Consider the following 26,147-nt stretch of genomic DNA (forward strand, 5'->3'; position numbering starts at 1 on the left):
CCTATTTCCCCCCCAGGAAGACGAGCTGTTCCCGTTCAACCTTGACGAGTTTGTGACGGTGGACGAGGTGCTGGAGGACGGCGAGTCTCCCATTCAGTCCCATCACAGCCAGCCCAAGGCCAAGAGGAAGGAGAGCTCCAGGGGCAGCTCGGAGCCGGGAGCCAAGAGGAGGAAGGAGAGGAGCCTCCGTGATGGCCAACCCTCCTTCCTTATGCTGGATGAGATCGGGGGGGAGCTGGGCACGAGGCTGGGCATGTTGGTGGTGGACGAGGTGATGGAGGACGAGGAGGAGCAGGGAGAACCCAGGGGGGACGGCCAACGTTCAATGGGGCGGCCATTGAAAGCGGAGCCATTGGTGACTGTGGATGAGATCGGGGAGGTGGAGGAGCTGCCATTGAACGAACCCACGGAGCTGAGTGGGGACGACGGGATGAAACACGTGGGGGTCAGTGAGGAGCCGTGTCCCGTCCCCGACGATCCCAGCGCGATGGTGACGGTGGATGAGATCAATGAGGACAATGAGGACGAGGAGGATTTCATGGCTGACTTCAACCGGCTCAAGGAGGAGCTCAACTTCGTCACCGTGGATGAGGTCGGGGAGGAGGATGAGGAGGAGGAAGGAGCTTCAATGGGGAGGAACCAGCAGGAAGGGGACGCCAGAACGGGACCAGGGGAGGAGGAGGATGATACGGGGCCACAGGAGACAAAGGAGCCACAGGGAGCAGGAAACGCAGCTGCCAACAGCAAAGGTGGGGAGTGGGGGGGGGGATGAGAGTGTGGGGATCCTGTGGGTCACCCTGTGTCACCCTATGGGTCACCCTATGGGTCACCCTATGTGTCACTCTATGTGCCACCCTGTGGGTCACCCTGTGTCACCCTATGTGTCCCCCTATGTGTCACCCTATGGGTCACCCTATATGTCACTCTGTGTCACCCTATGTGTCACCCTATGGGTCACCCTGTGTGTCACCCTGTGTCACCCTGTGTGTCACCCTATGTGTCACCCTATGTATCACGCTATGTGTCCCCCTATGTGTCACCCTATGTGTCACCCTATGGGTCGCTCTATGTGTCCCCCTATGTGTCCCCCTATATGTCCCCCTATGTGTCCCCCTATATGTCCCCCTATGTATCACCCTGTGTCCCCTCCAGGCCTGGATTACCTGCAGCCCAAGGCCGGGTTCTTCTGTCAGATCTGCTCCCTGTTCTACTCTGATGAACCATCAGTGAAGAACCACTGCCGCACCGCAATGCACCAGCACAACGCACAGGTGGGGGGCAGGGGGATGTGGGGCGGGGGGTGTTGGGTTGTTGGGGAAAAGAGGATGGGGGGGACATGGGGGGGGATATGGGGGGGAATATAGGGGGGAGATGTGGATATGGGGGGGATATGGATGGGGGGGGATATGGATATGGGGAGGGTATGGATATGGGAAGGGGGATATGGATATGTGGAGGGGGGGGATATTGGGGGGGATATGGATATGAGGGCTGGATATGGATGTGGGGGGGGGGGATACTGGAGATGCAGGGGGGTTGTTGGGTTGTGGGAAGGGGGGGGATGTGGGGCAGGGGGTGTTGGATTGGGGGGGGGGCAGGTGTTGGGTTATGGGGTGGGGGCTGCCCGCTCACCGTGCCCTTGTTCCTGCAGAGGTTCATGGCCACACGGAAGGAGGAGGGGGGCGGGGGGGCAGAGCCCGGCCCCAGGTGACGGGAGAGACATCCCCCATCCCCCATCCCACCCCCATCCCAGCCCACACTGTGGCCCAGATGAGACACCCACAGTGGGGGGGGGTTGTTGGCTTTGGTTTGTGTCCCAAAGCCCCGGACTGAGGGGGGGGGGCTGCTCCCCCACCCCCCATAAAGACCCTCCTTGTACAGCCCTCCAGCCTCATGTGTGTGTGCTGCGCCCCTGCCCCACACCCTGCCCCACACACATCATGGGGGGGTCCCTTATGTCTGTCTGCACCCCCTGTCTGCTGGGGGGGGCTCTGGTTTCTCTTGGAGCCCCCCATCTCCTGCAGCACCCCCCCACCCCCATAGGGCCATATGGGGCTCTGGCTGTGACCCATGGCCTGGGGGCTGGGTTTCCTTTATGTGCTATGGGGCCTCAGCTCAGCCCTTAGGGGTCCCTTAAGCCCCCCCCTGCCTGCTGGGGGGTGTTGGGGGGGTCTGTGTTTCCTATTGGCGTATTCCTATTGGTTGTATTGAGGACGCTGAGCTGCCAGGTCTACCCATTGAATTGTATGGGGAGGACACAGCTGCCAGGTCTACCCATTGGGTTCTATGGGGAGGACATAGCTGCCATGTCTACCCATTGAATTGTATGGGGAGGACACAACTGCCAGGTCTACCCATTGGGTTCTATGGGGAGGTACCACGGTTTCAGAACCCACCAAACCACACTAAGACCACCGAAGTCATCCATCCCAGCCCCATTTGCTGCCCCACAGCTCCGGGTTCTACAACTTAGAGCCCCGTAGCTCTGGGTTCCACACCTCACAGCCCCACATCTGGGTTCCACACCCCCCCATTCCACACTTACAGCCCCACATCTCTGTGTTTCCCACCCCGCAGCCCCCATCTCCATGGGGCTGGATGGACGCTGAGCCCCGGCCCGTTTCCAGCTGCCGTTCATTATTTCCCTTCCCCGAGCTCTCTGTTCCGTAGCCAATCCCACACGTCCCCCAGCTGTGTATATATCTCTATATATTTATATATGTATAGGCACATCCAGCCTCCTGCTGCTTTCCCAACCCAACGCTTCTGCTCCGTGCATTGGGGGGGTCGGGAAGGGGAAAAGCAAAATGGGGGGGGGCACAGAACCAGGGGTCTCCATGGGGTCACAGCTCAGCTCCAGCCCATGGGGGGGGTCAGCAGGAGGGAAGCAGCAGCACAGCAGCAAGGAGAGACCCCCCCGACCCCCCCAGCCCCACACACGGCGCTCAGGGCTCTGGGAAGAGCAGCCATGGGGCTGGGGACAGGCACATGTGGGGGGTGAGCAGCCACAGCCCCACAGCAGCCGCAGCACAGAGCAGGGGGGGCCCAGCGGTGCCCGGGGGGGGGGGTCTGTCCATAGGATGGAGTCAATCGAAGCCGTGCCAGTCGCTCTGCTCCGAGTCGTACTCCAGCTCGGCCCCCACGCAGCGCACCCCATCCAGCAGCATCGGGGTGCCGTGGTGTCGGTCTGTGGGAAGGGGGCGACAGGGGGGGTGGGCACGGGGCTCACATCACATTGACTGCACTGCCAGGTCTACCCATTGTATGGGGGAGGATGTTGGGCTGCCAGGTCTACCCATTGGGTTGTATGGGGAGGACAGAGCTGCCAGGTCTACCCATCGGGTTGCATTGAGGACACTGAGCTGCCACGTCTACCCATTGGGTTGCATTGAGGACACCGAGCTGCCAGGTCTACCCATTGGGTTCTATGGGGAAGATACTGGGCTGCCCGGTCTACCTATTGGGTTGTATTGAGGACGCTGAGCTGCCACGTCTACCCATTGTATTGTATGGCATGTTGGGCTGCCAGGTCTACCCATTGTGTAGTATGGGAGGACATAGCTGCCAGGTCTACCTATTGGGTTGTATGGAGAGGACATTGGGCTGCCAGGTCTACCCATGGGGTTGCATTGACGCTGAGCTGCCACGTCTACCCATTATATTATATTGGGAGGACATAGTTGCCCACTGGGTTGTATGGGGAGGACACAGCTGCCAGGTCTACCCATTGTGTTCTATGGTGAGGACGCTGGGCTGCCACGTCTACCCACTGGGTTCTATGAGGAGGTACCCCGGTTTCAGAACCCAACCAACCACACAGAGCCCGAAGTTGTCCATCCCAGACCCCACCAAACCCCAGGACACGAATCCCACACGGCTGCCCTCAGCCCTTACCCATGACACGTGCTTGTACCACCACCTTCACGCAGGAGCCATCGCCGGTCTCACTGGCCAGGAGCATCTCCTCCTTCAGCACCCCCTCCTTGTGAGCCGTGTACTCACACCTCACGCTGTAGCCTGGATACGAGGCAATCAAACCACACACATGAGGCACTGGGGGCAGTCAGTGGGGGGGGGGGATCCCAGAGGGGTCCTCCAGCCCTAATGTCTGCTGGGGGCACCCAGGCCCATGGATGGGGCTGAGCTGATGGGACGCACAGGGAGGTGGGGGTGGGATCTTTACCTTCAGGCCCCGCAGTGACAGCCAGGACTCTGAGGTTGGGGTTGGGGAGGGGCAGAGCACACACGTCCCCCTGCAGGCGCTGAGATGGGGGCAGCAGGAACGAGATCTCGTACTTGTGCAGGATCTTCAGGAAGCCGACCTGGGGGGGCACAACAGTGTTGGGTTCAAACCCCACCCCACAGCCCCCCCCGGCTGCAGGGACCCCCTGAGAACCATCAGCCCCAGCTACAGGGACGCACTGGGGGCACCCCCAGCAGCCACATACTGACCCCAAAGGTGCTGATACAGAACCCTATGGGGACTGAATGGGGCGTCCATTGGCCTGGGTGATGTGAGGACCCCAACCCCGAGCACAGTGAGCTGCACCATCAGGACCTGGGCACCATCTGTGGGGCACCACCACTGAGTGACCCACAGTAACATAGGGCAGAAGCCCCAGAGCTCCAAAGGGGGTTTCACATCGCTCTGCCTGTCTCCGGGGCAGCACGAAGCCCTTTGTTTCTTATGGATGGGGCCCCTGGGGACACCCAGATTCCATCCCGCCCTGCCAGGACCCCACAGCACCGCCCCGCTCCCCATAGCCCTGCCAGGACCCCATAGCACTGCCCTGCTCCCCATAGCCCTGCCAGGACCCCACAGCACCGCCCTGCTCCCCATAGCCCTGTCAGGACCCCACAGCACCGCCCCGCTCCCCATAGCCCTGCCAGGACCCCATAGCACTGCTCCCCATAGCCCTGTCAGGACCCCATAGCACCGCCCCACTCCCCATAGCCCTGCCAGGACCTTGACGAGGACGTGGCCGTCCCTCTCCTGCGTCACCATCACGGCCGAGTCCCGCAGCTTCTCATCGAAGTGGACGTGGGTCCCGTCGCTGGGTTGGCTGGGGGCAAAGCGCACGGCGCCCACCTTGGCCTTGCTGCCTGATGGGGAATGGGACAATAGCGGCTCCTCCTGCAGCACCCAAAGCCATCACCCCATAACCCCCCCCATGGGCAGGAACGGCACAGGGAGCCCCTCAGGCTCTGCCAGGTCTACCCATTGTGTTGTATTAAGGACGCTGAGCTGCCAGGTCTACCCATTATATTGTATGGGGATGACATAGCTGCCAGGTCTACCCATTGGGTTGTATGGGGAACACACAACTGCCAGGTCTACCCACTGTATTGTATGGGGAGGACACAACTGCCAGGTCTACCCATTGTGTTGTATGGGGAGAACACACAACTGCCAGGTCTACCCATTGGGTTGTATGGGGAGGATGTTGGGCTGCCAGGTCTACCCATTGAGTTGTATGGGGAGAACACACAACTGCCAGGTCTACCCATTGTGTTGTATGGGGAGGATGTTGGGCTGCACAGGGGAGCCCCTCAGGCTCTGCCCCACAACCCCACAGCCCCGTCGTGCCCCCCTGGTGCCAATGGGACCCCAAACCCCCCCTGTGTCCCCGGAGCCCCCCGAGGCGAAGCCCCCCCCGTGTGTGCTGGCCCATCTGGCAGGCGGCATGGAGCAGATTGGCTCCTGCTTAAAGAAAAGGCTCTTTGTGCTGCTAACGGCGGCCCCCGGGGTTCATAGCTCCGCATTGTCGGGGCCGGCGGGGAGCGCTGCAACGGGAGGGGGCGGGGGGGGGACCCCGACCAACACGCAGGGACCCCAGCAGCCCACGAGCGGCCATGGGGCAGCGCCGCCCTCCCGTCCCCATAAGCGCCCCGCATCAGGTATTACCACATCCAGACCCACTGTACAGCCCAGCACCATGTCCCCAAGTGAGGGGCTGGCCCAGCACAGGGGGATCTGCCCCCAACAAGGGGTTTAAGGGACAAAGGCCCCCATAGGGCACAAAGCCCCCCCCAGCAGCGGGTATGGCTGTACATCACCCCACGGTGCTGCGGGGGACACAACCGCGGTGACCCCCCCAGGGCAGCACCCAGTGACCCCCCACCCCCCAGGGCAGAGTTCGGTGGGCTTTGGTTTGGTGGGTTCTGAAACCGTGGTACCTCCCCATAGAACCCAATGGGTAGACCTGGCAGCCCTGTATCCTCCCCATACAATACAGTGGGTAGACCTGGCAGCCCAGCATCCTTCCCATAGAACATAATGGGTAGACCTTGCTGTCCAGCGTCTTCCTCATACAAGGGTGGACCTGGCTGTCCTCCCCGTACAACCCAATGGGTAGACCTGGCAGCCCAGCATCCTCCCCATACAATACAATGGGTAGACCTGGCAGCCCAGCATCCTCCCCATACAATACAATGGGTAGACCTGGCAGTTGTGTCCTCCCCATAGAACCCAATGGGTAGACCTGGCAGCCCAGCGTCTTCCCCATACAACACTAAGGGTGGACCTGGCAGCTATGTCCTCCCCATACAACACAATGGGTAGATAGGTAGAGCCCCACGGTTCCCTCACACACGGAACCCCGACCACTGAGCCCATAATCTACCAATGGGTAGACCTGGCGGCTATATCCTCCCCATACAATACAATGGGTAGACCTGGCAGCCCTGTATCCTCCCCATACAATACAATGGGTAGACCTGGCAGCTGTGTCCTCCCGATACAATACAGTGGGTAGACCTGGCAGCTATATCATCCCCATACAATACAATGGGTAGACCTGGCAGCTGTATCCTCCCCATACAATACAATGGGTAGACCTGGCAGCCCTGTATCCTCCCCATACAATACAATGGGTAGACCTGGCAGCTGTATCCTCCCCATACAATACAATGGGTAGACCTGGCAGCCCTGTATCCTCCCCATACAATACAGTGGGTAGACCTGGCAGCTGTATCCTCCCCATACAATACAATGGGTAGACCTGGCAGCCCTGTATCCTCCCCATACAATACAATGGGTAGACCTGGCAGCTGTATCCTCCCCATACAATACAATGGGTAGACCTGGCAGCCCTGTATCCTCCCCATACAATACAATGGGTAGACCTGGCAGCTGTATCCTCCCCATACAATACAATGGGTAGACCTGGCAGCCCTGTATCCTCCCCATACAATACAGTGGGTAGACCTGGCAGCTGTATCCTCCCCATACAATACAATGGGTAGACCTGGCAGCCCTGTATCCTCCCCATACAATACAATGGGTAGACCTGGCAGCTGTATCCTCCCCATACAATACAATGGGTAGACCTGGCAGCCCTGTATCCTCCCCATACAATACAATGGGTAGACCTGGCAGCTGTATCCTCCCCATACAATACAATGGGTAGACCTGGCAGCTGTATCCTCCCCATACAATACAATGGGTAGACCTGGCAGCCCTGTATCCTCCCCATACAATCTAATGGGTAGACCTGGCAGCTGTATCCTCCCCATACAATACAATGGGTAGACCTGGCAGCCCTGTGTCCTCCCCATACAATACAATGGGTAGACCTGGCAGCTGTATCCTCCCCATACAATACAATGGGTAGACCTGGCAGCCCTGTATCCTCCCCATACAATCTAATGGGTAGACCTGGCAGCTGTATCCTCCCCATACAATACAATGGGTAGACCTGGCAGCCCTGTGTCCTCCCCATACAATACAATGGGTAGACCTGGCAGCTGTATCCTCCCCATACAATACAATGGGTAGACCTGGCAGCCCTGTATCCTCCCCATACAATCTAATGGGTAGACCTGGCAGCTGTATCCTCCCCATACAATACAATGGGTAGACCTGGCAGCCCTGTGTCCTCCCCATACAATACAATGGGTAGACCTGGCAGCGCAGTGCCCCCCCCCCCCATTTCATCTCCCTGCCGGTCTGTGGGTCCCAACGGGGCAGCGCCGCCCCCGGTCCCGGTGACGGATCGCGGGTCCCTCACCCTTGTTGGCTGCGGCCATGGCGGCTCCGTGCTCACGGCTCCGAGCTCAGCGGCGGCTCCGGGACATGGCGGGGGGGGGGGGGCAGCACCTGCAGGGACGGACGGGGTGAGGGGGGGTGGGTGACACCGGACCGCTCCCCGCCCGCCCCGCGGCCTCTCACCGCCTTGTACCGGTCGCTGCCCGCTTCCCACTACCGGGACACGCCCCCTCCCTCCTATTGGCCCATCGGAGGTTCGGCCACGCCCCTCTCTCTGCTCCCTCCACTCCCATTGGCTCCCGCTTCCCGGCGTCGGAGCAGGTGGGCGGGGCTGCGATATGGGGGCGGGGCAAGAGGGCGGCAGCCAATGAGGAGCGAGCGGGTAGGCGGGACAGGAGGACGACAGCCAATGAGGAGCGTGCGGGTGGGCGGGGCTTCGAAGGCGACAGGTGGCGCGGGGGGAGCTCTTATTGGGCGGTGCAGTTGCCATGGAAACGCGCCTCCGAGGCCTAGGCCTGGGCCTGAGCCTGAGCCTTGGGCCTACTATGGGGGCTCCATGGAGGAGCGGCGGGACGGGCGATGGGAGCGGGGCAGGCCGAGGCCTCCATGGGCCCCCAGCAACCCCATTGGATCCCCGGCAGCCCCATTGGGCCCCCAGCAGCCGCCTCCCCCGGGGCCTCCAGGCCGCCCCCCCCCGCTGACACAAGGAGCGGATAAAGGTCGTTGACCCCGCAGGGCCGCGTGTTCCGCTGCCGGAGCCACGGGAGGTTTAAACAACAGGGGAGGGATCACAGCGCAGCACCCGCATGGAACCGGGCTGGAACGGGGCTGGGCTGGATGGGAGGCACCGAATGAATGGGGACGGGAAGAGCCAAAGCCGGGCTGTGCTCAGCGCTGATGGAGCTGGGGCTGGTTCTGGAGCTGGTTCTGGTGCTGGAGCAGGTTCTGGTGCTGGTTCTGGAGCTGGTTCTGGAGCTGGCTCTGGTTGTGGAGCTGGTTGTGGAGCTGGGCTCTCTGCAGGCAGCGGCTCAGGTCGTCGATCCGCGTGTCCTTGAGATGCAGCAGCTGCTCCAGCCTCCGGACCTTCATCTGCAGGATCTGAGGGGGGGGGCACCCTCAGCCCGACCAGCACTGAGCCCCATTGGGAGCCCTCATATACAGGGACCCCATAACCCACACTGAGCCCCATTGGGAGCCCTCACATAAGGGGGGACCCCATAACCCACACTGAGCCCCATTGGGAGCCCTCACATACAGGGGGACCCTATAAACCACACTGAGCCCCATTGGGAGCCCTCACACACAGGGGGACCCCATAACCCACACTGAGCCCCATTGGGTGCCCTCACACACAGGGACCCCATAACCCACACTGAGCCCCATTGGGAGCACTCACATACAGGGACCCCATAACCCACACTGAGCCCCATTGGGAGCCCTCACATACAGGGACCCCATAACCCACACTGAGCCCCAGTGGGTGCCCTCACACACAGGGACCCCATAACCCACACTGAGCCCCATTGGGAGCCCTCACATACAGGGACCCCATAACCCACACTGAGCCCCATTGGGAGCCCTCACACACATAGGGACCCCATAACCCACACTGAGCCCCACTAGGAGCCCTCACACACAGGGACCCCATAACCCACACTGAGCCCCAGCGGGTGCCCTCACACACAGGGAACCCCCCGACCCACAGGCAGCCGTCCCGTTTGGGGCCTCAATTCCTGCTCTGGTGGGCACCCAGCAGTGGGTGCCCAGCATTGCTATGGGGGCGCTGCCATGGACTCACCTGCACCGTCTCCTGTGCCAGGAGCAGCGCCTGCTCCCTCTCTGCCAGCTGCAGCCTCATGGCGGCCGTGTTCTCCCCCATGGACTGTGCACCGTGCTGCTGGATCTCATGGCCCCTGGGCAGGAAACAAAGCACCATGATGGTGATCAACCCCTGCACAGCACCCATAGAGCATCCCCTGGTGCTGTGCAGCCCCTGTGCACGCTCAGCTCCCCTGTAGCCCCATGCCAGGCTCCATATCCCCACAGGGACCTCAGGAACATCACTCACCCAACCGCCGTGGGGGTCTCCTGTGTGCAGCCCCCTCCTGTGCAGCCCCCTCCTGTGCTCCTCCCCTTGGCGCAGCCTGTCAAGCACAGCGGTTACAACACAACACTTGGCAGAAGGATGTTCCTCCCAACATGTCAGAGCCCCCCTGAGCCCCCAGGGATGAGCAGAAGGTACAGAGGGCATCGTCCAACTGCTAGCCCCCCCCCATAGGACCACCCTCACAATAAATACATGTTCCTATTGTAATAACGTTATATAATAACGTCCAGCCTGAACCCCCCCAGATGCAGCTTTTGGCCATTGCCTCCCACTCTACCAGCAGCTCCCACACCCCAGCGCCTCCCTCCATCAGCACAATTACCATCTCCCTCCATCAGCAGCTGCCCCAGGCAGCCCCAGGCTCCCATAGCAGCACTATCCCTGGGCAGGAGGTGCCCAGCACAGGGCAGGGCTTGCAGCCCTCCCAGCAGGGAGCCCCTTTGTGCTGTGGGCATCCCCAGGTGCCACGTACCGGCCTTGCCCGTGTCCATGTAGCTGATCTCCTGTGCTGCCTGCAGGCCCGGCTCCTGCAGAGAGAACTGACATCACACCTGGGTGAACCCGCAAGCAGCCCCCGTGCAGGGAGGCAGCCCCCATGCAGGAGGACGGGGGAGCCCAGCCCTCATGGAGCACTGTGGGGTGCCAATGGGGTGCGGGAGGCTCAGAGCAGGGGGTGCTGGTTATGGTGCTGGTTACCGCCCGCAGGCAGGGCTGGGATTAATCAGCCTGAATTCCTGCACAGCCACAGCCCTCCCTGTACTGAATTCCTGCTCTGACCCCAGTGCTGGGACACACAGCCCAGCCTGCACCCAGCCTGCATGGCTGGTGTCCCTCCATCACACCACAGGGACCAGAACTCGGGCTCAGGGTTTGGCTGGGGCAGGGGAGGAAGCCGTCCCAGAGCCGTGCATCCAACCCAGCCCCCTTTGCCCTCCCCCACCCCAGCTAATGGCGACGCTTCCAGGCCTGCCCAGGCCGGTTTATGGCTGCAGAGTGAACGGGGCCGTGATAGTTCCCATAGCAAAGCTTGGCTGCCACCTGCAGCTCCGAGCGGTGCCAGCCCTGCTCCCCCACAGGATCCTGCCCCAGCTCTGCCCTGCTGACCTGCCCGTGGCCAGGCGCTGCCTTGACCTGCTTCTGCTTCTCCTCGATCTTCTGCCGCAGCAGCAGCAGCACCTGCTCCACCACCCCCGGCTGGCACTGCACCACCTGCCGGATCACCTCACTGGGGACGGAGAAGTTCAGCTTGCTCAGAACCTTCCTACAAAAGGATCCAGATCTGCATCCCTTGATGGCCTTAAATCAGGGCTCCAGCTCCGCTCTGACAGTGCTGCCCACCCCCGGTACCTGTTGAGGTGGCCCCAGTTGGCCAATTTCTGCGGCGTGGAGCTGGCGGGCACAAAGCTGTGCAGCTGCACCAGGGCGGGGAAGAAGAACTTCACCACCTCAGCCACCAGCACTGGAGAAGGGAGGAGAAGGTTCTGGGGCACCAGGCCTTGCAGCATCCTGCACCCACAGCACAGGCTTCCCCAGGACCTGGGCCTCACTCCAAGGCCACAGCCCGGCCCCAAGTCTGGACTCCCCCTGTACCCCAGCCCTGACCTCCAGCCCTGGGCCTGACCCCCGGGCCTGCATTTCTTCTGAGCCTGAGCCTAACCCTGGGGCCTGGGCCTGACCCCAAGGCCTGGAGCCCCCCACAGCCCAGCCCTGGACCCGACTCCAAGGCCTGGACCCTCTGTGAGGCCGGGTCTCCTCCTGAGGCCCAGCACAACCCACAGGGCTCACCCCTGAGGCCTGGGCCTGCCTTCAACACCGAGCCTGCCAATGAGGCCTGGGCCTGACCCTGAGGCCTGCACTCCCCAAGGCCCAGCAACGACTATGGGACCCAGACTCCCCTTTAGAACTGGGCTCCCCCCCGAGCCCTGGGTTCCTCCTAAGGTCCAGCCCTGACCCCAAGCCCTGCACTCCCCCCACAGCCCAGCCCTGATCCCCAGGCCTGGGCCTGACCCTGAGGCCTGGGCCTGCCTTGAACACCAAGCCTGTCAATGAGGCCTGGGCCTGACCCTGAGGCCTGCACTTCCCCTGAGGCCTGGGCTTGTCCCCGGGGCCTGGGCCCAGCTCTGAGACCTGGACCTGCTGTGAGGCCGGGATTCCTCCTGAGGCCCAGCACCACCCTTGAGGCCTGGGCCTGCCTTGAACCTTGAGCCTGGCAATGAGGCCTGGGCCTAATCCCGAGGCCTGGCTTCCTCCTTAGGCTCAGCCCTGACCCAGGCCTGGGTTCCTCTTTAGGCCCAGCCCTGACCCCAAGGCCTGGGCTCCTCTTTAGGCCCAGCCCTGAGCCCGAGGCCTGGCTTCCTCCTTAGGCCCAGCCCTGACCCAGGCCTAGGTTCCTCCTTAGGCCCAGCCCTGACCCCAAGGCCTGGACCTCCCCAAGGCCCAGCCCCGACCCCAAGGCCTAGGTTCCCCTTTAGGCCCAGCCCTGACCCAGGCCTGGGTTCCTCTTTAGGCCCAGCCCCGACCCCGAGGCCTGAGCTCCACTTTAGGCCCAGCCCCGACCCCGAGGCCTGGTGCCCCCCAAGGCCCAGCCGTGCCCCGGAGGCCGCCGTCTCCCCCGCTGCCCGCACACCCCCATCGCTGAAGTCCCGGGCGATGTTCCTGCGCGGCCGGGACAGCGGCACGGCGTCCACCCAGCGGTACAGCGCCCTCAGGCCGCCCTCACCGGCCTCCCCGCCGCCTAAAGCAGCGGCCATGGCGCCCACCGCTCTGCCATGGAAACGGGCCCGCGGGGCAGGATGGGAGCACGGCGTGCGGTTACCTGGTAATGGGGGGGGGGGTAACGGGAGTGAATGAGGGGCCGGCAGTGATGGAGGGAGAAGCTGGAAGCCTCAATAACAGGGGGCGGGGGGGGCAGGGCCTGGGGGGGAGGGGGCGGGGGGTGGGACACCGAGGGACTTCCGACCTCCCACCCCAGCCCCCCCCCCGGCCGTCGTTAATTAGAGTCATCATTATGGCAGCCCTCCTGTGCGGTCATTAAAGCCAGCCGGCCCAATGCAGCCCCTGTGGAGGGGGGGCCTGGGGGGTCCCATGTACTGCCCTGGGGGGGGCACAGGCAGCACTTGTCCAGGTCCTGCTGCAGGCGAGGGGCCCAGCACTGTCCCCCCCCCCCAAAGGGGCCCAGCAACCTCCAACCCCCCATCTGAATGAGGACCCCCCCCCACTGCCCGTCATTGATGGGGTTTGAGTACGAAGGGGGCTGGGCTGGACCCCCCCCCCTCTCTGAGCCCATCAACACGGCATTGGGGCTGTCATTGAGCGCTGCCCCCCCCCATCCCCCCGCAGCCGGGGCTGGAAGCAATTATAGGGCCAGGAGCCCCTCACCCTGCAGCCCCACATCCCCCCCCCCCAAAGGGAAGCGCAGGACCCCCCCCCCCCCCACAGTGCAGGATCCAGCGTGTCCCCAGCCGGGGGGGCCGCCCCCTCGTGGCTGTGGGTCGGGGTCTCTGCTTGCACACCCCCCTTTTATTTTCCGCTCTGAAAGGACAGAATGGGGCCGGGGGACAATGGATGAAAGCGGCCACCCAGGAGCCAGCGCCTCCCCCAGGGCTGCTTTGCATCAGAAAGGGGGGGTTGGGGGGTTGGGGGGGGCTGCGGCCCCTCCATACACACACACACACACACACGGACAGATGGACGCTCGGTGCCCGTTGGGGTCTCAGCGGCCCCAGCGACGCGTGGTGACGGCGTTGGGGGGGGTGCTGAGCCGAGACTCCACTGGGAGAATGGGGGGATGGGGGGATGGGGGGATGGGGCCGTGTCCTGTCCTGACCCTCCCAGGTCCCGGCAGCCTCATACAACACATAGGCACAAACTGCCACCCCGCCATGGAGACCCCCCCCAGCCACACAGCCCCATCCCCAGACCATCCACTCACCATAACCTCTCCCACCCATGTTCCCCCCCCCCCATTCACACCCTTGGCCACGCACTGTGACCCCAAGCCGTGAACCCCCCATAACCCCCCCCCCAGCCCTACAGCCCCCCCAGCCATGCACCCCTGCCCACAAAGCTCCCCACGCATGCACCCCCATAACACCCCCCATGCAATAGACCCCCGTGCCCCCCCCAGCCCTACAGACCCCACCACCCATTCAACCCTATACCCAGAGCCCCCAGCCCCATAGACCCCACATTCACCCCCATCCTCAATCATCCACCCTCATAACCCCCCCCGCCCCACAGACCCGCGCAGCCATTCATAGCCCCCACAGCCCCATAGACCCCATAGCCATTCAACCCCATCCCCAGACCATACACCCCCATAATCTCCCCCCCAACCCTATAAGCCCTGCAGCTATTCACCCCCGCACCTATAATCCCACCCCATAATCACCCCAGCCCCATAACCCCCCAGCCATTCACCCCCACCCCATAATGCCCCCAGCCCCATATACCCCCCAATGCCATTCACCCCCATCCCCATATACCCCTATGCCATTCACCCCTAGCCCCATAACCCCCCCATTCATTCAGCCCCACCCCATAACGCCCCCAGCCCAATAACCCCCCCATCCCCATATCCCCCCATGCCATTCACCCCCTCCCCATATCCCCCCATCCATTCAGCTCCTCCCCACAACCCCCCCAGCCCCATATCCCCCCAGCCATTCACCCCCAGCCCCATAACCCCCCCATCCATTCACCCCCTCCCCATATCCCCCCATCCATTCACCCCCACCCCATAACCCCCCAGCCCCATATACCCCCCCATGCCATTCACCCCTAGCCCCATAACCCCCCCATTCATTCAGCCCCACCCCATAACTCCCCCAGCCCCTTATGCCCCCATTAATTCACCCCCACCCCATAACGCCCCCAGCCCCATATCCCCCATGTCATTGCCCCCCACCCCATAACCCCCCCAGCCCCATATACCCCCATGCCATTCACCCCCACCCGATAACACCCCGACCCCATAGACCCCCAAGCCCCATATACCCCCATGCCATTCACCCCCACCCCATAACCCCCCCAGCCCCTTATGCCCCCATTCATTCACCCCCACCCCATAACGCCCCCAGCCCCATAACCCCCATGTCATTGCCCCCCACCCCATAACCCCCCCACCCCATATCCCCCCCAGCCCCATAACCCCCATCCCTTCCCCCCCTCCCCACTCACCCCCATTCACCCCTTCCCCCCCCCGCGGTTCCCGGTTCCGCCCATGGGCGTTCCTCTCCCCGCTCACGGCGCTGTTATTTTTCGAACACAAACGGGGCGGTCCGTCCGTCCGTCCGTCCGTCTCTTCCTACGGGCGCCCCCCCCGCTCGGTCCGGCCCGTCCCGCTTTGCCCCGCTCCGTTCGCTTCGCTCCTCGGTTCCTTTCCCCCCCCCTTGGCAGCAATGCGTTAATGAGCGGCCCCCGTTAATTGCTGCCGTCCCACTCCCCGCTTTGCTTTGCCTTTTTCTCCTCTTTTTTACCCCATTTCTCCCCCCCCATCTCCATCCCATCGCTCTCATGGCGGCACGGAGCGCTCTGAGCCCCCGGCGCCCCATAACGCTGCCCGGGTTGGGGGCTCTGCGGGCCGGGGGGGGCCCGGGGGGAGCGGCCAGAGCGGCGATGTCACCAGTCACCACGTTGGCACGAGATATGGACATGATGACCGGGCTGGGAAGGTCGGGGGGGGTTGGGGTGGGGGGGGGTTTGGGGGGGAGATGGGGGGGATTGGGTTGGGGGGATTTGGGGTGCGGGGGCTTTGGGGGAGCAGTGATGGGGGGGTGTTGGGATGGGGGGCTTTGGGGAGGTTTGGATTTGGGGGGAGGATGGGATGGGGGGGCTTTGGGGTGTTGGGATGGGGGGGGTATTGGGTTATGGGAGGCTTTGGGGAGGCTTGGATTTGGGGGGAGGAATGGGGGGGCTTTGGGGTGGAGGGGGTGTTGGGATGAGGGGGGTATTGGGTTGGGGGGGCTTTGGGGGGCAGTGATGGGGGTGTTGGGTTGGGGGGGGCTTTTGGGAGGTTTGGATTTGGGGGGGGTATGGGGGGGTGCGGGGTGTTGGGATGGGGGGGTGTTGGGGAGGTTTGGATTTGGTGGGGTATTGGGTTGGGGGAGCTTTAGGGTGGGGGGGCTTTGGGGAGGTTTGGATTTGGGGGGGGAAATGGGGAGCTGGGGGCTGTTGGGTTGGAGGGGTTTTGGGAAGGTTTGGTGGGGGAGGGATGGAGGGGTATTGGGTTGGGGGGGTGTTGGGATGGGGGGTATTGGGTTGGGGGGCTGTGGGGTGGTTTGGATTGGGGGGGGATGGGGGGCTGTTGGGATGGGGGGGGTGTTGGGTTGGGGGGACTTTGGGGAGGCTTGGATTTGGGGGGGGAGATGGAGGGGAGTGTTGGGATGGGGGGGTTTGGGGGGCTTTGGGAAGCAGTGATGGAGGTTGTTGGGTTGGGGAGGCTTTGGGGTGGGGGGGCTTTGGGGAGGTTTAGCTTTGGGGGGCAGTGATGGGGAGATGTGGAGCTGGGGGGGCTTTGGGGTGGGGGGGCTTTGGGGAGGTTTGGGTTGGGGGGCTGTTGGGATGGGGGGGGGTTGGATTGGGGGGGCTTTGGGTGGGGGGAAATGGAGGGGTGTTGGGATGGGGGGGGGTGTTGAGATGGGGGTCTGCAGGGGGGTGCTGGGTTGGGGGGGATTTGTAGGGGAATGTTGGGTTGGGAGGTGATGGGGGGGGGGGGCGATGGGCTGCTGGTGGTTTGGGGGGATGATTTTTATGGGCTCTGATGGTTCTGGGGGGCTCCGGGGGGGGGGGGGGGGCGATATTGGGAGGGTGGGTTGGGGGCAACTGGATGGTGTTGGATATGGGGGGGTGATGGGGGGGGGTTGTGCTGGGGGGGGCGATGCGGTGCCGGTGGGGGCTGTGTGCCCCAGCTGTGGGGCCGGCAGGGCGGGGGGGTTACATTGGGTGCCCCCTCCCCACATGCAGCCACTGTGACACCCCCCGGAGGAAGCTGCCGGGGGGGGCCCTGCAGCGCTGCCGGCTGAGCCGCGCCAGCTCGGGATCATCCCAGGACTCCGAGGGCTCCGATGCTGGTGGGTGCCCCCCCCCGACCCCCCCCATCCATCCCAGCTGAGCCATGTGTGGGGGGGGGGGGCACCATGTGTGACCCCCCCACGCTGCCGTCCCCATAGGAGTGGGGCTGGAGTCCCCAACGGAGGAGGACCCCGAGGCCATGGAGGCAATGTGAGTGCCCCCCCCCCCCCCGTGGACCCCCCCCCATTCACCCCCTGCATTGCTGTGCTAATGGGGTCAGCCCCCCCCCCCCAAACCCTTTATAGCAGTGGGTGAGGAGCTGCACCCACAGCCCCAATGCTGCTGGGGGGGGCAGGAAGCTGTGGCTCTTCCGGGTGCTGGGGGGGGCGGAAGGGTGAGGCTGATTGTGCTGCCCCCCCCCAGCCCTGCCCGGCCGTTGGCAGATGGCAGCACAGGGACAGATGGCGATGGGGGGGGGCAGCATTAGCATACAGGTGGGAGTGGGGCTGGGGACCACACACATCGACCACCCCCCCCCATTGGAATCCAGGAGCTGAGCCCTGAGAGCAGCACTCCCTACAGACCCCCCCTCAGCCTCACAGACACCCCCCCAACCCCAGAGACACCCCATAGACCCCCCCACAGACCCCCCCACAGCCCTACAGACACCCCACAGACCCCCCCCAGCCCCATAGACATCCCACCCCCCAGCCCCATAGACCCCCTCCCAGCCCCACAGACCCTCCCCCTCCCAGCCTCACAGACCCCCCCCAGCCCCACAGACACCCCCCCCTCCCCAGCCTGAGGAGGGATGTGAGGGGGGTGTGGGTGGGGGGCTCTGACCCCCCCTGACCTCAGCCCCACTTTGCCCCCAGCTTTGAGAAGGCCGTGCTGGAGGCTGGGAAGGTCATCACAGAGTAAGTGCCCCATGGTGCCCAATGGGGTGGGTGACCCACGGGGAGGGGGGGTCATCTCACCCCCCCTCCCATCCCACCCCCCACCTCATTCATTCCCTCTTTCTCCCCTTTGCAGCAACAAGTTCCTGATCCGCAGGATCCACTCTCTGCCTGTAGGTGCTTTGGGGGGGTCACAGCCCAATTGTGTCGGTGGGGGGGTTGCAGTGCAGTCCTGGGGGGGCCGCACAGCACCGACCCCCCCCTTTATCCCCCCCCCCTTTCTCTGCCCCACAGCCACGGCTCCTGGGGAGCAGCCCAGCCCTGCGGGACGTCTCCAACTGCGCCTTCAACAGGGGGGGGGGGCAGCACCGGGATGATGTGAGTGGGGCTGGGGGCTGGGGGGGGGCACAGAGGGGGGTCAGGGGGTTGCTATGAGGCTGTGCCCCCCCCATTTATTTTGCAGGACGGGGGTGTGTTTAAGAAGCCGCAGAGGCCGGGGCAGCGCAGCAGAGTGCAGGCAATGGGGGCAGACATGGGGAAGGAGAACGTAGTGCAGAGACCCAGCTCTGCGCCAGACCTCATGGTGAGATGGGGGGGGGGCTGCTCCATGTCCCTGCTGCTGTGTGGGGCTGGACCCATAGCTCAGCTGTGGGTCTGAGTGTCATCTCCATCCCCCCCCCCCAGTTTGATACCCCTGAGAAGGAGAACGTCCCTGATGGTGAGAGCCCCGTGGTGCTGCGCCGCTGCTCCCTCACCTCCTGCATGGGAGACGAGGAGGACGACGGCTTCATGGAGATCCTGGATGAGGAGGAGATGAAGGTGGGGGGGGAGGGACCCACAGCCCCCCCATGGCAGCCCCCCCATGGCAGCCCCCCCATATGGCAGCCCCCCCATGGCACCCCCATATGGCTGCAGCACCATGGAGTCCCTGTGCCCCCCCCTGCATTTAGGGCTGCTCTTTGCTCAGGGCAGCCACCAAAGCCAATGGGGGGGTCAGAGGGGCACAGGGGGGGTCAGAGGGGCACAGGGGCACACTGACATGTGGGGCAGCTGCTTCTCCAACCTTACCCTGGGGGGGGTTGGGGGTCTCACACCCCCCTCTCTCCCCATTGCATCTCTAGGGTGAAGCGGAGGTGACTCCAGGCATGGCCAGCCTGCTGAGCGCCCCCCTGGTCAGGAAGGAGGAGGCAGAGCCGGTGGGTGCAGCCCCCCATGGGGACCATGAGGGGGGGGCCGGATCCCAAGGCAGCCCATCTTCCTCCCCATAGAACCCAATGGGCAGACCTGGCAGCTCAACATCTTCCCCATACAACCCAATGGGTAGACCTGGCAGTTCAGTGTCCTTAATACAACCCAATGGGTAGACCTGGCAGCCCAGCATCCTCCCTATACAACCCAATGGGTAGACCTGGCAGTTCAGTGTCCTTAATACAACCCAATGGGTAGACCTGGCAGCCCAGCATCCTCCCCATACAATCCAATGGGTAGACCTGGCAGTTTAGTGTCCTTAATACAAACCAATGGGTAGACCTGGCTGCTACGTCCTCCCCATACAACCCAATGGGTAAACCTGGCAACCCAACATCCTCCCCACAGAACCCAATGGGTAGACCTGGCAGTTCAGTGTCCTTAATACAACCCAATGGGTAGACCTGGCAACCCAGCATCCTCCCTATACAACCCAATGGGTAGACCTGGCAGCCCAGCGTCCTCCCCATACAACCCAATGGGTAGACCTGGCAGCTATGTCCTCCCCATACAACCCAATGGGTAGACCTGGCAGCTATGTCCTCCCCATACAATATAATGGGTAGACCTGGCAGCCCAGTATCCTCCCCATAGAACCCAATGGGTAGACCTGGCAGCCCATCTTCCCATAGAACCCAATGGGTAGACCTGGCAGCCCAGTATCGTCCCCATAGAACACAATGGGTAGACCTGGCAGCCCTGCTGCTGCCCCCCACGCTGATGCCGGGGCAGTCAATGGGATGTGAGCCCCCTTCCCACACACCGACCCCCCATTGCCCCCCATCAGCCCCCCATCAGGCGCAGTAAGTGCCGGCAGTTGTTCCGCTCGCCGTCCATGCCCAGCAGCGTCATCCGGCCCATCCTGAAACGCATCGAGCGGCCGCACAACGACAGCCCCGTTCAAAGCAAACGGCGCCGCAGCGTCACCGGGACCCCCGGGGAGGGGAGGGGACAGAGCCGGTGGGTGACGGGGATGGATGGGGGGGGGGGGGGGCTATGGGGCCGGGGGGGGATGTCAGTGGGGCTGGGGGGGTCTATGGGGCCGGGGGGGGGATGTCAGTGGGGCTGGGGGTGTCTATGGGGATGAGGGTGGAGGTCTGATGGGCTGAGGGGGGTCTGTGGGGTTGAGGGGGTGTCTGTGGGTCTGGGGGATGTTTGTGGGGCTGAGGGGGGGGTCTGAGGGGCTGGGGTGTGTCTCTGGGGCTGGGGGGCAGGGTCTGAGGGGCTGGGGGGACTCTGTGGGGGGGATGGATGGTGATGGGTGGGGGTCTGTGGGGCTGGGGGGGTGTCTTTTGGCATGGAGGGGGTCTGTGGGGCTGGGGGGGGTTCTGTTGGGCTGAGGGGGGTGGGTCTGTGGGGCTGGGGTGGGGGGTGTCTTTTGGCATGGAGGGTGTCTGTGGGGCTGGGGGGTCTCTGGGGCTGAGGGGGGGGGTCTGAGGGGCTGGGGTGTGTCTATGGGGCTGGGGGGCAGGGTCTGAGGGGCTGGGGGGACTCTGTGTGGGGGGTAGATGGTGATGGGTGGGGGTCTGTGGGGCTGGGGGGTGTCTATGGGGCTGGGGGGTGTCTATGGGGCTGGGGGGTGTCTGTGGGGCTGGGGAAGGAGGGTCTTTTGGCATGAGGGGGGTCTGTGGGGCTGGGGGGGGAGTGTCTGTGGGGCTGGGGGGGATGGATGGGGACAGGTGGGGGTCTGTGGGGCTGGGGGGGTGTCTGTGGGGCTGGGGGGTGTCTGTGGGGCTGGGGAAGGAGTGTCTTTTGGCATGGAGGGGGTCTGGGGCTGGGGGGTCTGTGGGGCTGGGGGGTCTGTGGGGTTGAGGGGGGGGGTCTATGGGGCTGAGGGGGGGGGTCTGAGGGGCTGGGGTGTGTCTATGGGGCTGGGGGGCAGGGTCTGAGGGGCTGGGGGGACTCTGTGGGGGGGTGGATGGTGACGGGTGGGGGTCTGTGGGGCTGGGGGGTTTCTATGGGGCTGGGGGATGTCAGTGGGGCTGGGGGGGGTCTGTGGGGCTGGGGAAGCAGTGTCTTTTGGCATGAGGGGGGTCTGTGGGGCTGGGGGGGGGGGTGTCTTTTGGCATGGAGGGTGTCTGTGGGGGCTGTGGGGTCTATGGGGCTGGGGGCTCTGTGGGGCTGTGGGCTCTGTGGGGCTGGGGGTTCTGTGGGGCTGTGGGGTCTGTGGGGCTGTGGGGTCCGTGTGCATTTAGTGCTGCTGACCCACGGCCGGGCTGGGGGGGCTGTACCTGCAGAAGGGGCGGCTGCTGCGCTCCAGGTCCTTGTGCCAGGAGCAGCTCGAGAACATGTTGGACACGGACCGGCCCGAGCTCATCGGGGACTTCTCCAAGGTGGGGGGGGCACGGGGGGGTCGGGACCGGGATGGGCTGAGACCCGTCACCGCCCCCATAAACACCGGCCCCTCCTCGTACAGACGTACCTGCTGCAGACGGTGGAGGGCAAACACCAGGACCTCAAGTACATCTCCCCCGAAATGGTAACGGGGGGCTCAGCCCCACAGAACCCCCACAGCCCACAGACACCCCCCCAGCCCCACAGACCCCCCCCCCCCAACCCCACAGACCCCTTTCAACCCCACAGACTCCCCCAGCCCCACAGACACCCCCCAGCCCCATAGACACCTCCCCTCTCAGCCACACAGACCCCCCAGCCCCACAGACCCCTTTCAACCCCACAGTCACCCCCAGCCCCACAGACACCCCCAGCCCCACAGACACCCCCCCTCAGCCCCACAGACACCCCCCCAGCCCCACAGACCCCCCTCAACCCCATAGACCCCCCCCAGCCCCACAGACACCCTCAGCCCCACAGACCCCCCCCCTCAACCCCACAGACCCCTTTCAACCCCACAGACTCCCCCAGCCCCATAGACCCCCCCCCCCATCCCCACAGATCCCCCTCAGCCCCACAGACACCGACCCCCTTAACCCCACAGACCCCCCCCAGCCCCACAGACACCCTCAGCCCCACAGACCCCCCCCCCTCAACCCCACAGACCCCTTTCAACCCCACAGACTTCCCCAGCCCCACAGATACCCCCCCCAGCCCCACAGACACCCCCCAGCCCCATAGACACCTCCCCTCTCAGCCACACAGACCCCCCCAGCCCCACAGACCCCCCCAGCCCCACAGACCCCCCCCCAGCCCCATAGACCCCCCCCCATCCCCACAGATCCCCCTCAGCCCCACAGACACTGACCCCCTTAACCCCACAGACCCCCCTCAGCCCCATAGACCCCCCCCCAGCCCCACAGGCACCCTCAGCCCCACAGACCCCCCCCCTCAACCCCACAGACCCCTTTCAACCCCACAGACTCCCCCAGCCCCACAGATACCCCCCCCCCCATCCCCACAGACCCCCCCAGCCCCACAGACACCCCCCTCAGCCCCACAACCACCCACAGACCCCCCCTAGCCCCACAGACACCCTCAGCCCCACAGACCCCTTTCAACACCACAGACTCCCCCAGCCCCACAGCCCCCCCCCCAGCCCCCCATTGCTGCCAGGGGGTGACAGGCTCATTGTGCTGCTCTGTGCCCCCCCAGATGGCGGCGGTGCTGAGCGGGACCTTCAGCAGCTCCATCGAGAGCTGCGTGATCGTGGACTGCCGCTACCCCTACGAGTACGAGGGGGGGCACATCAAGGTACCAGGGGCGATACATTGAGGCTGGGGGCGGCCCCATTGCTCCCAATGGGGGCGGGGATGAAGGCTCCTCCTCCTCCTCCTCCTCCCCCCTGCAGGGCGCCGTCAACCTGCCCATGGAGCAGGACGTGGAGGAGTTCCTGCTCAAGGAGCCCATCGTGCCCCTCAATGCCAGCAAGAGAGTCATCCTCATCTTCCACTGCGAGTTCTCCTCCGAGAGGGGGCCCAGGATGTGGGTCTGGGGGGGTCTGTGGGGCTGGGGAGGGTCTGTGGGGCTGGGGGGGGAGTGTCTGTGGGGCCGCGGGGGTCTGTGGGGCTGGGGGGGTCTATGGGGCTGAGGGGGGTTGTCTGTGGGGCTAGGGGGAGTGACTGTGGGTCTGGGGGGGTCTATGGGGCTGAGGGGGGGAGTGTTTGTGGGGCTAGGGGGGTCTGTGGGGTTGGGGTTGTCTGTGGGGCTGGGGGGGTCTATGGGGCTGAGGAGGGGGTGTCTGTGGGGCTGAGGGGGGACTATTTGTGGGTCTGGGGGGGGAGTGTCTGTGGGGCTGGGGGGGTCTATGGGGCTGAGGGGGGGGAGTGTTTGTGGGGCTAAGGGGGGTCTGTGGTGCTAGAGGGGGGCTGGGGGGGTCTATGGGGCTGAGGGGGGTTGTCTGTGGGGCTAGGGGGGCTCTGTGGTGCTAGAGGGGGTCTGTGGGGCTGGGGGGGTCTATGGGGCTGAGGGGGGTTGTCTGGGGCTAGGGGGGTCTGTGGGGCTGAGGGGGTCTGTGGGGCTGGGGGGGTCTGTGGGGCTGGGGGTGTCTGTGGGGCTGGGGAGGGGTCTATGGGGCTGAGGAGGGGGTGTCTGTGGGGCTGGGGGGGGACTATCTGTGGGTCTGGGGGGGGGAGTGTCTGGGGCTGGGGGGGTCTATGAGGCTGAGGGGGGGTTGTCTGTGGGGCTGAGGGTGTCTGTGGGGCTGGGGGGGGTCTGTGGGGCTGGGGGGTGTCTATGGGGCTGAGGAGGGGGTGTCTGTGGGGCTGGGGGGGGTCTGTGGTGTTGGGGGGGTTGTCTGTGTGTGGGGGGGTCTATGGGGCTGGGGGAGGGGGGTGTCTGGGGGGGTCTGTGGGGCTGTGGGGGGGGTTGTGTCTATGGGGCTGAGGGTGTCTGTGGGGCTGGGGGTGTCTGTGGGGCTGTGGGGGGGGTTGTATCTGTGGGGCTGAGGGGGTCAGTTTGGAGGTGTCTTTGGGGACCCTCTGAGCCTGTTTGTTCACCCCAGGTGCCGCTTCGTGCGGGAGAAGGACCGTGCGTGTAACCAGTACCCGCAGCTGCACTACCCGGAGCTCTACGTGCTCAAGGGGGGGTACAGGGAGTTCTTCCCTCAGTACCAGGTCAGACACACACACCCCCATCACGTCCTACCCCCTGCCGGGCTGGGGGGGCTGATGGAGCTGATGGGGCTGGGGGTCTGATGGGGCTGGGGGGGCTGATGATGGGGCTGATGGGGCTGGGGATGATGATGGATCTGGGGGGGCTGATGGGGCTCATGGAGCTGATGATGGAGCTGATGGGGCTGATGGTGATGATAGGGCTGGGGGGCTGATGGGGCTGATGGAGCTGGGTGGGGGTGATGGAGCTGGGGGGGCTGATAGTGCTGGGGCTGATGATAGGGATGATGGGGCTGGGGGGACTGGGGATGCTGATGGAGCTGGGGGACCTAATGGGGCTGGGGGGGCTGATGGAGCTGATGATGGGGCTGATAGAGCTGATGGAGCTGGGTGTGCTGATGGAGCTGGGGGTGCCGATGGGGCTGGGTGGGGGCTAATGGAGGTGATGGGGCTGGGGCTGATGATGGGGCTAAGGGGGCTGATGGGGCTGGGGGGACAGGGGGGCTGGAGCTGATGATGGGGCTGATAGGGCTGGGGGGCTGATGGAGCTAATGGTGCTGATGGGGTTGATGTAGCTGATGGGGCTGGGGATGATGATGGAGCTGGGGGAGCTGGTGGAACTAATGGGGCTGATGATGGGGCTGGGGGGGCTGATGGAGCTAATGGAGCTGATGGGGCTGGGGATGATGATGGGGCTGGGGGGGCTGATGGAGCTGGGAGTACTGATGGAGCTGATGGAGCTAGTGGGGCTGATGGAGGTGATGGAGCTGATGGGGCTGGGGGAGCTGATGATGGGGCTGATAGGGCCGGGGCTGATGATGGGGCTGGGGGTGCTGATGGAGCTGATGGAGCTAATGGGGCTGATAGGGATGGGGCTGATGATGGGGCTGATAAGGCTGGGGGAGCTGGTGGAACTAATGGGGCTGGGGCTGATGATGGATCTGGGGGGGCTAATGGTGCTGATGGGGCTGGGGTGGCTGATGGGGCTGATGATGTGGCTGGGGGGCTGATGGAGCTGGGGTTGGGGTTGCTGATAGGGCTGGGGCTGATGATGGAGCTGATGGGGCTGGGGGTGGCTGATGGGGCTGATGATGGGGCCGGGGGGGGTGATGGGGCTGATGGAGCTGGGGGGCTGATGAGGCTGATGCTGGGGTTGGGGCTGATGGAGCTGATAGGGCTGGGGGGGCTGATGGTGCTGATGATGGGACTGATAGGGCTGATGGGGCTGGAGCTGATGATGGAGCTGATGATGGAGCTGATGATGGAGCTGATGTTGGTGCTGCTGGAGTTAATGGTGCTGACGGTGGCGCTGTGTTTGCGCAGGCGCACTGCGAGCCGCAGTCGTACCGGCCGATGCACCACGCGGATTTCAAGGAGGATCTGCGCATGTGCCGCATGAAGAGCCGCACGTGGGCGGGGGAGCGAAGCAAGAGGGAGCTGTACAGCAGGGTCAACCACTGCTGAACCGGAACCGGAACCGAACCCAACCGGAACCGGAACCGGGGGACCGGAACCGGGGGGACCGGAACCGGAGGGGGGGCGGCGGGGGGAGGCCTGAGCTGCGCCCCCCATGGAGCCCCAGCTCCGGGACCGGACCCGGAACCGCTGAAAGCACTTAAAGCTCCGGGCGGCCCGAACGGAACCGGACCCGGTTCGGAGCCGGTTCGGAGCCGGTTCGGTTGGGGGGGGGCGGCTGTGGAGCGGCCCGGGCCAAGATTGACACCGGGAATAAACGGGGCCGAGGCCCGGCCGGATCAACGTGTGTGTGTGTCTGTGTGTCTGTGTGTGCCTGTGTGTGCGGCCGAACGGGCCGGGCCGAGCTGAACCGAACCGGGCGGTACCGGGCACCCCACTTCCTTATCCACAATCTCCACCAATCAGCGCGCACTTCC

At 64.3% G+C, this 26,147-nt stretch overlaps 4 protein-coding genes across 17 annotated transcripts in view; 2 read left to right on the forward strand and 2 right to left on the reverse strand.

Moving 5' to 3' along the window:
• Nucleotides 1-1,883, forward strand: part of ZNF638 (zinc finger protein 638) — a 34,147-nt gene extending 32,264 nt beyond the window's left edge. For all 11 annotated transcript variants that reach the window (XM_085547593.1, XM_085547595.1, XM_085547590.1 and 8 more), the window contains 3 exons: nucleotides 17-749; nucleotides 1,153-1,271; nucleotides 1,652-1,883. In XM_085547593.1, coding sequence (XP_085403719.1) covers nucleotides 17-749; nucleotides 1,153-1,271; nucleotides 1,652-1,711 — 912 coding nt within the window. In that variant the 3' untranslated portion in view covers nucleotides 1,712-1,883. The remainder of the gene's footprint in view (nucleotides 1-16; nucleotides 750-1,152; nucleotides 1,272-1,651) is intronic.
• Nucleotides 1,884-2,692: 809 nt separating this feature from the next.
• On the reverse strand, nucleotides 2,693-8,202 carry ADISSP (adipose secreted signaling protein). Its single transcript, XM_015850258.3, has 6 exons — nucleotides 8,171-8,202; nucleotides 8,010-8,098; nucleotides 4,967-5,103; nucleotides 4,184-4,322; nucleotides 3,895-4,017; nucleotides 2,693-3,187 (listed from the first exon to the last, which is right to left on the reverse strand). Exons 2-6 carry the CDS (start codon nucleotides 8,026-8,028, stop codon nucleotides 3,087-3,089), a joined length of 519 nt encoding a protein of 172 aa, XP_015705744.1. The 5' UTR covers nucleotides 8,029-8,098; nucleotides 8,171-8,202; the 3' UTR covers nucleotides 2,693-3,086.
• A 501-nt stretch (nucleotides 8,203-8,703) lies between these two features.
• SPEF1 (sperm flagellar and cilia associated 1) lies at nucleotides 8,704-12,864 on the reverse strand. 4 transcript variants are annotated; one of them, XM_085547656.1, is made up of 7 exons: nucleotides 12,814-12,864; nucleotides 11,442-11,553; nucleotides 11,199-11,355; nucleotides 10,567-10,621; nucleotides 10,056-10,131; nucleotides 9,786-9,900; nucleotides 8,704-9,085 (listed from the first exon to the last, which is right to left on the reverse strand). In XM_085547656.1, exons 1-7 carry the CDS (start codon nucleotides 12,842-12,844, stop codon nucleotides 8,876-8,878), a joined length of 756 nt encoding a protein of 251 aa, XP_085403782.1. In that variant the 5' UTR covers nucleotides 12,845-12,864; the 3' UTR covers nucleotides 8,704-8,875. The 4 variants fall into 4 exon arrangements, with proteins under 4 accessions (XP_085403782.1, XP_085403781.1, XP_015705743.2 ...); XM_085547655.1 differs by having other exon boundaries at nucleotides 10,567-10,633; XM_015850257.3 differs by having other exon boundaries at nucleotides 12,721-12,864.
• Nucleotides 12,865-15,342: 2,478 nt separating this feature from the next.
• CDC25B (cell division cycle 25B) lies at nucleotides 15,343-26,013 on the forward strand. The gene is given in 17 exon segments (XM_085547647.1): nucleotides 15,343-15,766; nucleotides 17,058-17,164; nucleotides 17,264-17,315; nucleotides 17,981-18,022; nucleotides 18,138-18,174; nucleotides 18,296-18,379; nucleotides 18,465-18,584; nucleotides 18,686-18,820; nucleotides 19,123-19,197; nucleotides 20,037-20,160; nucleotides 20,163-20,209; nucleotides 21,487-21,582; nucleotides 21,666-21,728; nucleotides 22,799-22,897; nucleotides 22,995-23,128; nucleotides 24,147-24,258; nucleotides 25,579-26,013. Coding segments are annotated over 17 exon segments (1,626 nt in total). The 5' UTR covers nucleotides 15,343-15,608; the 3' UTR covers nucleotides 25,720-26,013.
• The last annotated feature ends 134 nt before the right edge of the window (nucleotides 26,014-26,147 follow it).

Source organism: Coturnix japonica, chromosome 4 (assembly GCF_054131305.1).
Source record: "Coturnix japonica strain WE chromosome 4, WE-NBRP24, whole genome shotgun sequence".
Classification (NCBI taxonomy): Eukaryota; Metazoa; Chordata; class Aves; order Galliformes; family Phasianidae; genus Coturnix; species Coturnix japonica.

Bases quoted from the DNA above. Each gene is read 5' to 3' on its own strand.
- ADISSP (XM_015850258.3), bottom strand. The intron at 4,323-4,966 runs GTCCTGGCAGGG...GTGCCCCCCCAG, and splicing joins ACGGCCACGTCCTCGTCAAG to GTCGGCTTCCTGAAGATCCT. The intron at 3,188-3,894 runs GTAAGGGCTGAG...CCCTTCCCACAG, and splicing joins GGTACAAGCACGTGTCATGG to ACCGACACCACGGCACCCCG.
- SPEF1 (XM_015850256.3), bottom strand. From the start codon at position 12,844: ATGGCCGCTGCTTTAGGCGGCGGGGAGGCCGGTGAGGGCGGCCTGAGG. The intron at 11,554-12,720 runs GTGTGCGGGCAG...TCCCTTCTCCAG, and splicing joins CCGGGACTTCAGCGATGGGG to TGCTGGTGGCTGAGGTGGTG. The intron at 11,356-11,441 runs GTACCGGGGGTG...ATCCTTTTGTAG, and splicing joins AACTGGGGCCACCTCAACAG to GAAGGTTCTGAGCAAGCTGA.